Source organism: Sminthopsis crassicaudata, chromosome 3 (assembly GCF_048593235.1).
Source record: "Sminthopsis crassicaudata isolate SCR6 chromosome 3, ASM4859323v1, whole genome shotgun sequence".
Taxonomy (NCBI): domain Eukaryota; kingdom Metazoa; phylum Chordata; class Mammalia; order Dasyuromorphia; family Dasyuridae; genus Sminthopsis; species Sminthopsis crassicaudata.
Window position 1 is genome coordinate 255,234,114 of NC_133619.1, and position 16,874 is coordinate 255,250,987.

A 16,874-nucleotide genomic window follows, 5' to 3' on the forward strand; every position below is an offset into this window, starting at 1 on the left:
TGGACACTGTTCAGATAAAAAAGCAGTCGTGTTCATTGAAGATTAGTTTAAATATTAGACTTAATTATATTTAAAGGTAATGTATAGACTGGTGCCTAAGTCCATTTACAGAAAATTCTCCATTGGCTAAAGAGCAGCTATTTGAGTAATTAGCTCTAGCTTTTGTGAGAAGGGAGAATCTTACATTTTACCATAGTAGCTGCTAAAATGAGACTTAAAAATAAAAGAATTCTCATTCTAATCTCGGTATAAAAAGGAAAATTCCTAGTGAAAAGTTGTTCTTTTCACATTCATAATTAGTATCTCGTATGTTTGTGTGGTTCTGTGTATTTTCTTTAAGTGATGTATAATACCTATTCAAACATTTTTATAGTTTTTTATAAGGTGTTTTATAATTTGTTTAAGGTTTGTTTTGTTTTATTTAAACATCTAACATAAGAATTTGATTTATTTGTATGTATTTTATATTTTTCAGTAGTTTCATTCAATAATTTTTTGTTTAAGACTTTTTAAATATTTCTATTTGAATCCATTCTATAAATTGTCAGGAAAAAATCCAGAAATTGACTATATATATATATATATATAGAGAGATGAGAGAGAGAGAGAGAGAGAGAGAGAGAGAGAGAGAGAGAGAGAGAGAGAGAGTCTATGAACTCAAGGTAAAATGATGCTAACATCTAATTATCTAGTCCTCATCCCTGTCCTTGGTTTTTAAAATTATTATTTTGTAACCATTTCATTTTAACCTTTTTATTTCATCATGACTTTTGATTCAATACAACAAATATTTATTAAGTGTCTAGTCTATGCAAATAATAAAGAAATAGTCTCTGTCCTCAAAGAACTTGAATTCTACTGGAGAAGATAGAACATAAACATATCTGAGTAAATTAAAAGAAATTTGAGAAAGGGGACATACAACTAAGAGAGTTAAGAATGAATTCATATAGGAGGTTTCATATGAAGTGAGCCTTGAAGGGAATTAAGAGTTCTAATATGTTCAGGTGAAAAACAGTACTTTATAAATGTAAGGGGTATCCTGAATGAAGACAGAGAAGATGAAATGCAAATTTTGGGAAGTTAGTAATGGAAATACTAGAGGTTTTGTTGTTATTGCTTTTTCTTCTGGAAGTCACAGTATATGAAAAAATTATAGAAGAGTTAGGTTAAAGACAGATTAGAGTTTTAAATTTCATCTCATAGGCAACAGAGAACAAACTAATTGCATTTGAGTAGTTGAATGACTTGATCAGTCCCATGTCACAGGAAGATTATTTTGAAAATTATGTATATGATAGATTGGAGAGGGGAAAATCTTGGAATAGAACAATTTGGTTACGGTTGTAATAGTTCAGTAAGAGGTGAAGGAAGTCTAAGCCAGGGTATGTGAAGGAAAAAAAAAGGAGACATTTGAGCAATGTCAGGGTTATAGACTCCACAAGGCTTTCAGTGTAGCATATCAAAATGTCCTCAGTTAAAGGCCTTAAGGACATATATTTTACTGTCTTTTTTTCCTTTGCAGTTGTCAGTGAAGATCTACACTCCAGTCTGTATTTTGTCAATGCATCTTTGCAAGAGGTAGTGTTTGCAAGCACCACAGGGACTTTGGTTCCCTGTCCTGCAGCAGGAATCCCACCTGTGACACTCAGATGGTACCTAGCAACGGGCGAGGAGATCTACGATGTTCCAGGGATCCGCCACGTCCACCTCAATGGCACTCTCCAAATTTTCCCCTTCCCCCCTTCAAGCTTTAGTACCTTAATCCATGATAACACTTACTATTGCACAGCTGAAAATCCTTCAGGGAAAATCAGAAGCCAGGATGTCCACATTAAGGCTGGTAAGAACAAAATTTACATTTTCTTCTATTCTACAATCTATTTTTACTGTATGATTAGTGAGTTGAGAGGCAAGTTAAAGACTGGAGTATTGAGTATCTATGATCCATTCAACATAGGATTGTTTATTATTTTAGCACATTTTGTGATTTTTAAGAAAAAATTTTGAGTATTGATTAGTTAAGACAGTAGGAATTGAAATTGAAGTAGCAAACCCAAAGTAAAACAAAACATTACATCTAATAAATTGCTAAAAAAATTAACTGAATTATACATCGAACCAAAGTGATTGTTCTCTCCTTAAAACAGAAAAAAAAAAGTTAGAAGGAAAATACTTATCTTAAGCATCACTAGAGAGTATATACATATACAAAAACCCCCCATACTTTATGGATGTGTAATTTCATATTATAGATTATTCCTTCCATCAATTTAGATTGTGGCCTTTTGACAACACTTTAGCTAAGGTTTAAGAAAAATCATTACCCACTAGTTGATCTAATTTTGAAACTCTCCATTTATCTATTAGCCTTTGGACTAAAGACATACTATCCATCTGTGACTATATGCAAATTCTTTCTAGTTTGGTAGGATAGTTTGTACCATGCAGGCAGAGCCTTTAAGGATCTAGAATTATCTTTAGAGCAAGAGCAGGATAACTCATCAGAAAGGAATTTTCTAGATGATTCTAGACTTTTACAAAGCACAAATATGTGTACGAATATATTATGAAGACATATAGATATATACACATTTGTATATAAATGTATCTATGTAAGCATGTGTATATATATATATGCATATATATATATGTATATGTATACCTTATAAACAAATGGGAAAGCAAATATGGTCAATAATGAATACTCAAAAGAAGGCATGAACTCATCATTATGTATATTTTTTGCAGTGATGAAGATTGCCATCCTTACATAGCTTCCAATATCTATTACTCTTCTCTCTGCCTTCCCATAAGTTTGCCATATAGGGTCCAGTCAAAACGCTGTGTGTGGATAGGGTAAAGGGTTTGAATGCAATCTTCCTTACTTTCTTTTGACTTTGGGAGAATACAAATTGAACACATAATCTATCAATCATTTTTTTTCTTTTTTCAATTTATGCCTGTAATTTTCTTGGTTAGGTACCACAGAATTCCTGTTTCCAATATTCCTCCACTAATGCATATCAACAACTCATATGACACTTAGAGTCCTATACAGGTTGCTTAGGGCATTGAGAAATTAAATGATCTTTTATAACTAACACACAAATAGTATGTGTCAGAGGTGAGAACTTTCCCCACAACATTCTTATTCAAAGGTAAGCTCTTTATCCACTCTATATGTTGTTTCTGAAACATTGAATAAAAAAGTAAACTGTCTCATTTGGATTTCTAAACATCACAAAGAATGTCTTCTTATATCTTCTAAAAAGCTATCACAAAATAGACATAGATTTAATTTCTATTGCAATTATGGCAGCAGTTGAATAAATTACAATGTGTACATAAAATATGGAATGTTTATAATTTGCTACTTGTAATTTTGTTACATGGAGAGAAAAGGAAGAATGTGACTGATATTGCTAGGTGGTCATTTCTACTACTTCATTTTGGCTGTGGTTACATTGGAAATAATTTCTTAGATCTTTAGAAGCATATCTTCAAGAAAACCAGAAAAGTAGTGTACCTAAAAGAAGCAATATAAAAATGGCACCACATAAAAATTAAACTCTTAAATGATTTTAGTTTTGTATTCAAATTAATGAATGATGTTGGGGGCAGCTAGGTGGCTCTATCCACTGTGCCACCTAGCTGCCCCCAACATCATTTAATAGATGGGAAAGCACAATACTGAGAACTGGGAGTTATATTGTTAATTATTAGGTACAGGAAGAAATTCTGTTAGTTCAGATTTAATATTAGAACAAAATGAGAGACTTTTGAACAGTTAATGAAAAAAAAAGCTTACTTTGCTCTAAGAGCATAAAGATATCTTAACAAGTGGCACTTAAGTTTTCTAAATGCAACCATCATTATCTCCACATTGAAGTTCATCTTATCAGCCGACAACATTGTTTAGTGATTTGTGAGATCTTAAGTCAACCACTTAGTCACACACATATATACATAAAAACCAGACTTTTTAAAGCCTTAAACTAAACATGAACCTGTGTCAAGTGAAACAATGATCAATCATTTTTCAAGAACACCTTCCCTTTTTTAGGGAAAACTAATCCCTTTTTTCAGGAAAATAAGGGAACCCTGGTTTTATCACATACCACTTCCATAGGGGCAAGATCCTAAAGACATTCTAGAGGACCTTCCACCATTTAAATAATTTCAGTGCTTTAGGCATACCATCTTTTCCTCCCTGCAAAGGTCACCATTAACAAAAAAAGAATAGAAATGGAAGAAACAAAAGCCAGAAATCCTAGATTTTTATTCTTTCTTCTGGAAAAAGTAAATCTCAAATTTTATTAATGTGATTATTGTGAAAGATGTTGTACTACAGTTTTTTGTAGTTCAGTGGGTTTCAACATAAGGTGTTAATAATAAGTTAATGAGCAGAAATAGTACCAGGGACGTCAGGACCACATTAGAGATGATACTTCTAGTAAATCAACAAATCATTGCCTTTCACTCGAGTTATCTGTAATAAATATGGATCTATAGTAAAAAGTCATAAGTCTCTTGCATGCATGCTTCCTTGGAATCTAAATTAATACTGCAACCTATTCAGTATACTCTGATCCATCCAGGGAATGAAGCAGCCTGTGTGCTTGCTCCCATGCTTTTTAGCACAATGTTTTCTGCAATGCTGTCAGATATCTTCACTGAGGACAAAAATGGCATCAAGGTCAGCTACTGCACCAACAGTAAATTATTTACTTGAAAAGGCAAGATTAAAGTGAAAAAAGAATTGGTGCATCAGTTTTTTGTTTACACATGACTGTGCAGTCAATGAAGCCTCTGAGACTGAAATGCAACAAAGTAGGGATTGATTCTCTTCTGCTTGTGCTAATTTTAACTTAACAATTAACACCAAGAAAATGCACCTCTATCAGCTGGCATGGCATCATATATAAATGGAACTATTCATCATGGCAAATCAAGAAATTTAGAATTTTGTGGGTAAATTTACTTTGGCATTATGCTTTTCAGGGATGTGCACGTAGATGATAAAGTTTATGCATGCACTGCTAGAGCTACTTCAGTGTTTGAGAGGCTCCAAAATCAAGTGTAGGAGAGAAGAGGTAATAGGTTACCTGCCAAATTGTAGATCTATCAAACCATTGTGGTAACCTACATTGCTGTATGCCTGTAAAACAATATAGTAGCACCATGCCAGAAAATTGAATTACTTCTATTTGTGAATTGTCTAAAGAAAATTCTGAAGATCACTTGGCAAGATAAATTATGAGATACTGAGGTCCTTTCTTAAGCTGAATTGTCAAGTGTTCAAATTCTACTGCAAAGAGTGCAAAACCAGAGGGCTGGTCATCTTATTTGAATGCCAAATATGTTTGCCTAAAAGACTATTTTATAGAGAACTCACAGATGACAAGCACTAACATGGAGATCAGAAGAAGCAATATAAGAACACTTTTAAGATCTCTCTTAAGATATTTGGAATTGATTTTGAGACATGAAAGACACTGGCATAGGATTGTCCAGCATGGCATACCCTCATCAAAGAACTGTATTTTATGAGCAAAACAAAATTTCAGTACCTCAAAATAAACATGAAATGTGCAAATTTAAAGCCATCTCCACTGAATATGAACTATTTTTGCCCAACCTATCATTGAGCTTCATGAGCTAGTATGGATCTGACAGTTACAGTCATATTTGACCCCCAAAATAGTGGTGTCATTTTGGTCATCTTTGAGGAAGGATATAATGATCATTCCCTGGCTTACCCACCTAAACCTCCTCCAGGACTCTGAAAATCTTATCAAGGGGTTTTTACATAAACTTTGTCCCTTATAGATTGTATGAAGGGGTTTTCCCACTTCTTCCCTAGGGCTAAATAAGATCTCTCCTTTATCTCTCATTTAAGAACTCAGAATTATCACCAAGTCAGCTAGAAAATTTCCTTTCTTCCAAATAAATGCACGTCCATCATAGTTACATTAACTAAAGTTTTACCTCCTCTATGGTATTATAAAGCAAGCTGTTTCCCCAAGATTTCCTAACTCTTCTTTGAAAAGAGTTATCTGAACTTATCTCAGAGGAAGGGGAGCCTGACAATTGAGAAAAATGAGCCATTTCTTTAGGGTGTACAGAATTTTCTGGAAGTGTAAGAACCTTAAGGTCTTGGCAACTGTAATGGGGAAGCAATAAAAAAAAAAGATCAGAGGAATTCAGCTTGAACTATACACACACACACACACACACACACACACACACACACACACATAAATAGTTCATACTTATCTAGAAATTCTGTTTTGGAGATGGACTCATAGATACTGCTAGAGATCTTTTCTTTTCTTAATGTGACATTGATTTATCATTTATATGGCTTCTGGGAAGTTGAGCACCTGATCTGAGAAGTAAGGTGCATAATAACTCAGCTATTGAATATATAGTAGGGGAAACCTTTTTGTTCTGAGATGAGAAAGTATCAGATGGGTAAAGTCACAAGACCAGTTGAATGAGATAGGAGCTCTGTTTGGCACCAAGAGTCCAGATGCACAGGAAAAATCACCTTGTTCTTAGTTAAAAGGGATTGTATGGAACTATCTCAAGCAAAAGATCGTCTAATTCATATCACAAAAATCACTCTAATATTTATATTCACAAAACAACAACATAGTAGGAGAGACCCCTGGTTTTAGAACGTGAAAAAACTGGGTATGAATCTTGAATCCTTCACCCTAGAACTGCTTACAAGATATTTTAAAAATCTTCTGTGACTTTCTATTACTTGTAACATAAGTCACTCTAATATTCATATTCAATGGACTCCACAACTTTTGCTATTCTTGTACTGACTCCAACCTGACAGCATTCATCTCTGAAGATGAATTAGTAGTAGTACTACTAAACTAATATATATATATATATATATTATATGTATTATATATATAATTATATACATATATTATATAATATATGTAATATATTATATATGCATATATATATATATATATACACAATGCTTTGACAATGTTTTTCCATTGGTGCTGACACCAAAGATAGAGATTTTGAGTATGTACTACTGTGCTTTCTAGCCTTTGGCCTGGTAATTCGTATAGATGTATAACTTTTCTGCCTCAGCCCTCAAAGTTTTTTCATATGTCTGCCATCCAGCCTGAAGATTAGGCCACTGGTAGGACTTATCAGGACCTCTATTCCCAGGTTATTCCACATTACTTGATTATTGGCTACTAAAAGCCAGTTAAGCATGTCTAATTCTAGAAGTTGGAATCATCAATACACTAAATATACTGACATTCTTGGAATAATTAGATAAGTTCTTGTAAGTTGGGACATACTGAGTCAGTAGAGAAGTCATGGCACCTGAGTCTAGACCAAAGTCTCACTCTCTGGAGTTGTTATCCCCTATTTCAGAATGACACTAAAATTAGTGTGAATTTAAATGAACCATTTCCATTTAATAAAAAAGAGTGCACTGCACTCTATCTACCTTGCTATAAAGAATATATTGTATCACTCAACCCATAAAAGACAATTTTAGATACAAATTAATTGTACATTTATTCAGTAGCAACTAGGGCCCAGTAGCAACTATGGAACTGCCTTTCAAAATTAGCACATTGAGTTACTTCTTTGGTGAACTTAAAAGTCCAGAAGTCCAACAGTCACTTATTTTGGTCACCCCTTGGAGCTTTATATAGGTGGTCTTCATTTGACTTTCAAAAATATGGGTGTTGCAGGGTTAAAAGAATCTATATCTAGAAATTTACTTAACAGCCTCATCTTTGGTCTACTTGAAAGAGGCAGACTTTCTCAATCATTTTTTTTTTTCAATTTTGTACCCTTTAATTCAGTAGACAACAGTGAGGAAAATAACCAGCATTCATATAGTCTTCTGTTTCTTTCCCAAAATTTTGTAATGTATGGTAATACTTTTATTATCAATTATCATTTCTTAATTACTTGATAAACTCATTCTACTCTCATTCCTTAGTGTCAATAACTCTACAGTAATACTTCACCTTTCCTTTATTACATGAATTTTCTATTAGTTTCACCAATCTACCTACTACATCAAATTTCCATATTTTTTACTTACTGAATTTATCTCCTCTTTATCATTAAATTACAATAACTACAGAATCTGTAAATTAAGAAAGGGCTTCAGCAAGGTCTAGTCCAGTTCATATATAATAAGGGAATCCTTATTATATATGAAATATCTAACAAATTATCTCCAATTTCTTCTTGAAGACCTCTTAGGAAAGGAGACACATATTTTGATTTAATCATTTCACTTTTAGATAGCTCTAATTATTATGAAGGTTTAAAATACAAGGCTCAGCCAAGAGAAGCCAAAATGGTGCAGAGTAGACAGGTTGTTGTCTGAGCTCTTCCTGACTTCCTTCAGATTAACACCAGATCAAGCTTCTGAATGTTATGGAAGAACTCACAAATATTTGGAATGTAACATTTTCAGCAAAAAATATTTTGGAAGAACTTCAAGAAAGTTCTGTTTTAATTGGGCATGGGGGAGACTCGGCCTAGTGCTGGGAGGACCACGATGGAAAGGCCAAGGGAATTTAACTGGGAAGTTTAGCCAAAATACAGCAGCATTGGTTACTCTGCCCTGGTTCAGAAGTCAATGAATCAGCAAACTAGCTGTAAAACCTCCAACACAACTACAGAAGGCAAATAGTGAGACATGGAACTTGGCCTTGCCCACTTAGCACAGGAAGAAAGCTGGAAACATTGGCTCCAGGCAGTGTGAAGCTTCTGTTGTTTGTAGAGGAAATTTGGGACAATCTCCCCTTTCCCTTAAGAGCAGACCTCAACTTAAAAATAATCAAAAAAGATCTTAAATCTTGAGGACACTAAAGGAAAAACATCTTCAGATAAAGCCATAAAGGGTGATATGTTACTATCCAACTCAAAAAGCTATTTTGGAAGAATTAAAAAAGATAATAAAAAGAAGATTGGGAAATTGGGAAAGGAAATAAGAGCTTCAAAAAAGGAAACACAGAAATTTTCTGAAGAAAACCATTATTTAAAAAATAATTTTTGCAAAATGGGAAAAGAAAACAACTCCTTAAAAAGCAGAATTTGTGAAATGGAAAAAAAGTCCATTGAACAAAAGAACTCATTTAAAATTTTAGTTGCTCAAATACAAAAGGAAATAAAAAAGCTAATTGAAGAAAGTAATTCACTAAAAATCAGAATTAATCAAATGGAAGTGAATGACTAATCAAGAATCTGTAAAACAACAAAAAAAAGATAAAATAGAAGAAAATATAAAATACATCATTGGGAAAATAACTTACCTGGAAAATAGATCCAACAGAGAAAATCTATGAATTATTGGAATACTTGAAAACTTTGATGAAAAAAAGAGGCTAGATGACATCTTTCAATAAATCATCAAGGAAAATTGCTCTGATGTCTTAGAACCAGAGGGTAAAAGAATCCATCGATCATCTCCTGAAAGAGACCCTAAAATGAAAACTCCAAGGAATATTGTAGCTAAATTTCAGAATTATCAGATCAAGAAAAAAATATTTCAAGCTACCAGAAAGAAATGATTCAAATATTAAGGATTATCCAGGACCTATCACTTTCCACTTTATAGGATTGAAGGGACTAGAATATAATATCTTGGAAATAAAGGAGCTTGCACTGTAGCCAAGAATCAACTATCTAGCAAAGTTAAGCATTATCTTTCAGGGAGAAAATGGTCATCAATGAAATAGAGGATTTTAATTTATTTTTGATGAAAAGACTAGATCTGAACAGAAAATTTGATCTTCAAATACAAAACTTAAGAGAAACATAAAAAGGTATAAGGGAAGGAAAATTATTTTCTAAAGGTTAAAAAATTTATATTCCCATATGGGAAGGTGATATGTTTAACTCTTGAGAACTATATCTTTGTTAGGGGTATACTTAGAGGGTGTAAATATAATTAGACTTTATTGTGATGATACAAAAAAGAAACTGGGGGTGGAAAAGAGATTGTATTGGAAGAACTGGGAAGGGGAGGTAAAATGGGGCAAAATATATTATATGAAGAGGGAAAAAAATTATTACAGTTGAGGAAGAAAAAAGGAGGAGGATGAGTATAGCGTAAATCTTAATCTCATTACATTTGACTGAAACTATTGTAAAAATAATGTGGCATAGCATACATTGCTAAAAAAGAGCAATTTGCCATATCCTTATATTCATTCTCTATTGTCTGGCCTTGTTTCCATGTTCTGTATACACATATGTGTATATATGCTAATAAGTTTCCTACACTCTTGAAAGCCATTGGAGTTGCTTCCCAGTATGTATTCAGAATTTCATTGTTAAGTGTCTTCTATCATTCCTGTGCTGACTTCCCCTGAAATATTTTATTTCAGAGAATCATTGCTTTCTTTCCTCTAACCCTATGAGATATGTTTTCTCCAAACATTTACATATCAGGCTACATGCAAATATTCTCTTTTCTTCTATCACAAATGAGGTGGTAGTGGTTAGGAGAAGAATATTTTCCCCATGGGAAACAATCTAGTTCATATACACATCACCCTTGTTTTCTTCAACTTATGAAAGATAAATTTTTACTAGAGTAAGGAAAAAATAGCTTTGTTGCTTTTGACAGGAAGAGAGAAATAATTGCTTCAGCAAATTGTTGGATAATTGAAGCCCCTTATTTCTCTGTTAGTGTGTGGCATGCTTTTTGCATTTCTCCTCAGATTCTCCTATTTTTGCTTTTTCTGCTTAGTTTATTTTTTTCCAACCAATAGTAGGATCAATTTTATTTTTCCCTTTGTTAGTTTTCTAACAAATTCTCTACCATGCATTCCCTCAGTTTCAAATCTGATTATACTTTCTTGAAATATGATGCTTCTCACTGTTTAAAAAAATTATCTCAACAAAAGGTTAAGAATTTCAAGGAAATTAATGAAAAAAAGTCAAATGAAGGTGGCCTAGCTGTACCAGATCCAAAATTATATTATAAATCAGTGGTTACCAAAACCATTTGGTACTGGCTAAGAAATAAACTAGTTGATCAGTGGAATAGGTTAGGTTCAAAGGACAAAACATTAAATAACTTTAATAATCTAGTGTTTGATAAACCCAAAGACCCCAGCTTTTTGGATAAGAACTCAATTTTTGACAAAAATTGTTAGGAAAATTGGAAATTAGTATGGCAGAAACTAGGCATTGACCCACACTTAACACTGTACAGTAAGATAAGGTCAAAATGGGTTCATGATCTAGGCATAAAGAATGAGATTATAAATAAATTAGAAGAACATAGGATAGTTTACCTCTTAAATCTGTGGGAGAGGAAGGAATTTATGACCAAAGAAGAACTAGAGATCATTAATGATCACAAAATAGAAAATTTTGATTATATCACATTGAAAAGTTTTTGTACAAACAAAACTAATGCAGATTAGAAGGGACACAATAAACTAGGAAAACATTTTTACAGTCAAAGGTTTTGATAAAGACCTCATTTCTGAAATATATAGAGAATCAACTCTAATTTATAAGAAATCAAGCCATTCTCCAATTGATAAATGGTCAAAGGATATGAACAGACAATTCTCAGACGAAGAAATTAAAACTATTTCTAGCCATATGAAAAGATGCTCCAAGTCATTATTAATCAGAGAAATGCAAATTAAGACAACTCTGAGATACCACTACACACCTGTCAGATTGGCTACAATGACAGGGAAAGCTAATGCAGAATGTTGGAGGGGATGTGAGAAAACAGGGACACTGATACATTATTGGTGGAATTATGAATACATCCACCCATTCTGGAAAATGATTTGGAACAATGCTCAAAAATTTATTAAACTGTACATACCCTTTGATCCAGCAGTGTTACTACTGGGCTTATATCCTAAAGGGATCTTAAGGAAGGGAAAGGGACCTGTATGCACAAGAATGTTTGTGGCAGCCCTCTTTGTAGTGCCCAGAAACTGGAAACTAAGTGGATACCCATCAATTGGAGAATGTCTGAATAAATTGTGGTATATGAATATTATGGAATATTATTGTTCTGTAAGAAATGACCAGGAGGATTTCAGAAAGGCCTGGAGAGACTTACATGAACTGCTGCTGAGTGAAATGAGCAGGACCGTTATATACTTCAACAACAATACTATATAATGATCAATTCTGATGGACGTGGCCATCTTCAACGATGAGATGAACCAAATCAGTTCCATTAGATCAGTAATGAACTGAACCAATTACACCCAGCAAAAGAACTCTGGGAGATAACTATGAACCACTACACAGAATTCCCAATACTCCTATTTTTGTCCATCTGAATTTTTGATTTCCTTCACAGTCTAATTGTACACTATTTCAAAGTCCGATTCTTTTTGTACAGCAAAATAACTGTTTGGCCATGTATACGTATATTGTATTTAATTTATACTTTAACATATGTAACATGTATTGGTCAATGTGCCACCTGGGGGAGGGGGGTTGGGGGGAAGGAGGGGAAAAATTGGAACAAAAGGCTTTGCAGTTGTCAATGCTGTAAAATTACCCATGCATATATATCTTGTAAATAAAAAGCTATAATAAAAAAAAAATCTCATTTCTTTTAAATAAGCCATATTTATCTAGTACCATAATCCTGGCATAAGTGTTATCCAACCAAATCTTTGTGACATCTATTAAGGTAAAATCTACCTATTTTTATTAGCACTTGATTCCTCATTTCTTGCCTAAACTCTGAGGCTTACTTTCCTTATTTTTTGTCATAGCCTACCCTCTTACCTTTCTTTATCTTCCTTAACATCTAGATAATATCCTTTGTAGCCTTAAAACTTTTTCTTTTATAGACCTGGAACTATTATGAAATTTAGACGCAGAAATAGTCCTTCAAGTTTTTCTTAATCTCTTCAATTTTCTCCACAACTTTGATATCTAACCTTCTTCATAAGTCATTCCTTATTGATGAGCTATTTGAATTCCTTCTTATTTGGTGAAAGTCCTTCTTTTCCCTCAAATTCCTTTTTTCTACCACTTTGGTCCAGAGAAGTCAGAACAAAATTACTACCTCTGAATGGTTGTCATTCTTGGAATTCTTTCCATCAAATGAGATACCATTTTTAAAATGCTTAGCACTGTGCCTGAAATATAGTGAGCATTAAAATATCTTATTCACTCTTTTCTATCTTCTAAGTGATCTTCCTAAAATATGTTATCCATAATTTAATGTAGTACTATACAAGTAGTTTGACAGATTAAACATCACATAAATAATAAAGGGAAGAATTCTCTTTAATTACTAATGCAATGTAAGTCAGAAAGGTGACACAATAAATTCCAGAATCACCACCTTAAGAGTACTAAAAGATTGTACATCCTCAGCCTACGTGGAGATCATGGAAAAAAACCCAACCCTCAATAAATACTCAGGGAAGGCAACAACCAGACCAGCCTAGACCCTCCCTCTGGAAGCACAGAAGAGCCCAGCCTGAATATTCAGTCCAAATCCAAGAAGTAGTCAGGAAGAATAAGTATCCCACAATAAAGAACTACTATAGTGATAGGGAAGCTCAAGACCTAAACTTAAAAAAGGATAACTACAAAACATCTATATGCGAAGCCTCAGAGAAAACACAACTTGTGTACAAACTCAACTACTAGAGTACCTGGAAAAGATGAAGCAAGAACTTTTTAAAAATATGATTTAATACATTTTTAACATGGAATGAGGTCAATTGAGGGATAAATGCAAAGAAGTTGATAGTAATGGAAGAATCCAACAAACTCCTTAAAGATTAGAATGGATCAAATAGAAGCCAGTAACTCAAGGAAAAAATTAAAAGAATTCACAATAAACTCAAAATACTGAAAAAATAGAAGAAAATGCAATTTATCTCACAGGAAAAAGAAGTTAACCTGGAAAACAGATCAGGAGAAAATGTTTTAGAATCATTAGAATAATGGCATGCCATGACCAAAAAAAAAAATAATACTCTAAACATACTTTTTAAAGATTAAAAAAAAAAAAACTGCTCAGGAGCAAATTGGAAATAGGAAAGGACATACCAATGATCTCCTGAAAAAAAAATCCTAAAGTAAAAACACTCAGGATTATCATTGCCAAACTCCCAAAGTTTCCAGGTCAAGTGAAAAGCATCCAAGTACTGAAGAACCATAGGCAAAATATCACACTGTTAGTAGCAACTAGAATAAAGGGCAAAGGCATTAAATATTCTTTTCCTTTATGGAATGCAGTATTCAAAAAACAAATGATATTGCCCAAAATATTTTACTGTCCACAACTGAGTATAATGCAATGGGGATAGAATAAGGATCTATTGTGAAATAGACAATTCCCAAGAATTCTTAACGGGAACTATCATAAATGTGTGGAAACTTAAAATATGGGAAATATTGGAATTTAAGAAATAATGGCAATGATGATTTTGGAGAAACATGGGAAGACTTATATGAACTGATGAACAGTGAAGTCAAAATGAAGCAAATAATTTATTCAATGACAATATTATGGTAAAAGCACACAACTCTGTCAGATATGGGGCTCTTATCTGTATAATGATCAACCATGATTCCAGAGGAATAATGATAAATCCTGCTACAACATGCTGATGAAGAGATTAAACACAATGCCAAATGACACAAAAACATTTTGGCCATGACTAATCTGAAAATTTGTTTTGATTGATTATACATGTTTATAATGTCTTTCTTTTTGTTCTCAGTTGGGATGAGGTTGGAATAAGAGTGTAATAAGGTAGATTTTTGTTGTTTGAAACAAATAAAATGAAATTAGGAAAAAAAGCTAGAAACAATGAATCAAAATGACAGAACTTTAGAGGTCAAGGTCAATGAGAGACTTAATCCTTTCTTACACACATAGAGACTTAGAGAATTTATATGATTTACTCAGGGTCATACATTTAGTTAGGGGCAGAGTCAGGATGAATTTACTTGCTAAGAGCTAAGATCAGAGCAAATGTAAATAACACTGCTAGTGAATAACAATTCCCAACATACAGTGCTATGGTTCCAAAATAAAAGTTGTATCTTTAAGAAAAAAATTTAGATTCTTTATGCTAGATAGTGCATAAACAGTATTTAGCTATCTCCTATGTCCTTTTGGTCAAGGTATTTGGAATTGGCATATAGGCATATCTGACTTCTCCATACTGACATTTGGAATTGTTCAGGAGACTTATTAACAGACTTCATTTCTTGAGAATTATATCAGCCTGATTATCCTCAAGCACATTGTGTCTTTATTAGGTAAAACTTATAATCCTCACATAAACATTGTAATAAATCTTCTCAGGAATGGCAGAGGAAATTTTCCATGTTTATTAATCAAAAGTCAAAAATTTCTTAATTTTTAAAAATCAAAACATCTCATGCTACAAATCATTTTTTTCATATCTAAATCCACAGAATATGCAAATAACAATTACCACCTATATTATCATTACTTTTTAGGGAAGGCTATTCCCATTTCAATAATTACCTTCCACCTCAAAAGGTTAGATAGACTGTGCCAGAGCCAAACAACTTATATTAAAGTTACTCTTCTCAAGTACACATGTAAAATTATTTCTTAAACAGAGTTAATATTTTGAAGTTCAACAGTGAGATGTAAAAGTGTTTTGTCTTTTAAATTTGAAAATGGTATTTTTAAATTAAAAAAATGCTAAAATTTGCCCATAAAAATTTTATCAACAAAAAAATAGAATTATCAATACATATTGAAACATATATCCCTGAGAGTAACATTTTATTTTATTTTAGTTTTACGGGAACCTTATACAGTCCGTGTGGAGGACCAGAAAACCATGAGAGGCAATGTAGCTGTCTTCAAGTGCATTATCTCCTCCTCTGTGGAGGCATATATCACTGTTGTCTCATGGGAGAAAGATACCGTCTCACTTGTCTCAGGTAGGGTGTCACCCTAAATTTTATTTCTATTGTTCTGCATCCATGATGGGTCTTAGATATGATTTATTTAAAATTTTAAGGCTAAATGATAATGCTTATTTTTGTTACAATAAAGAGGAAGTAATATGATTCAGTTCTTTGAGGAAAGAAACTACTTCAATTTCGCTTTCTTAGTCCCAACATTTAATCATAGTGCCTGACATTACATTCACTTACTAAATTGTTGTTTGATTGATGGACATGCATTTCATGTTGATGCTGATTTTCAACTGATGAAGAATTTAAAAATTATTTTTTCACTTTTCATTTACTCATACTTTATTTGTAGTATTAATATGCATTTAGACTGATAACAAACATACGTAGGATTTTTGGTACAGTAGCAAAGAATTATTTTAATTAACAGAAAATTATTTATATTCCATGTTAATCAGTGAGGGATTTAAAGTGTTATGTCCTGAGTAATATCGCTTTTAGTTTAAACCTTACATATCTATGAAATTCTGATTTTATTTTAATCTTATTGCTTGATTTTCACACTGAAGATATGTGATTAATTCTATATGATTTTAAAGGATTTTTATTAAAATATGCATTTCATACTAAAACTAGTTATCTTTACAATAAATATCTTTGTTACTAAACAAAGATTCTTTTATATGTTGATATAGTATTTAATTTGTCTTATTCTTATTAACCCCTTGTGATTATTATTTTTTTTTTGCTGAGAGTTATGATGGTAGATTGGACATTATATTTATGCATCTGAGCATCTAGAGATTTATTTTTGAGCATTTAAAAACAAATAAATAAAATAGTGTTTTTAATCCTAAAGTTAGGAGGCAATCTGCCTGCTCAAGAGTTTAAGAATGTGCTGAATTAATGGGCTTTAATAAGAATTGATACTTACTTGCATG

The 16,874-nt window shown here is 32.6% G+C and overlaps 1 protein-coding gene across 7 annotated transcripts in view; it reads left to right on the top strand.

The window, feature by feature from the left end:
* DSCAM (DS cell adhesion molecule) overlaps nucleotides 1–16,874 on the top strand; it is a 750,733-nt gene that overhangs the window by 104,506 nt on the left and 629,353 nt on the right. For all 7 annotated transcript variants that reach the window (XM_074300489.1, XM_074300491.1, XM_074300490.1 and 4 more), the window contains exons 2-3: nucleotides 1,526–1,843; nucleotides 15,811–15,957. In XM_074300489.1, coding sequence (XP_074156590.1) covers nucleotides 1,526–1,843; nucleotides 15,811–15,957 — 465 coding nt within the window. The remainder of the gene's footprint in view (nucleotides 1–1,525; nucleotides 1,844–15,810; nucleotides 15,958–16,874) is intronic.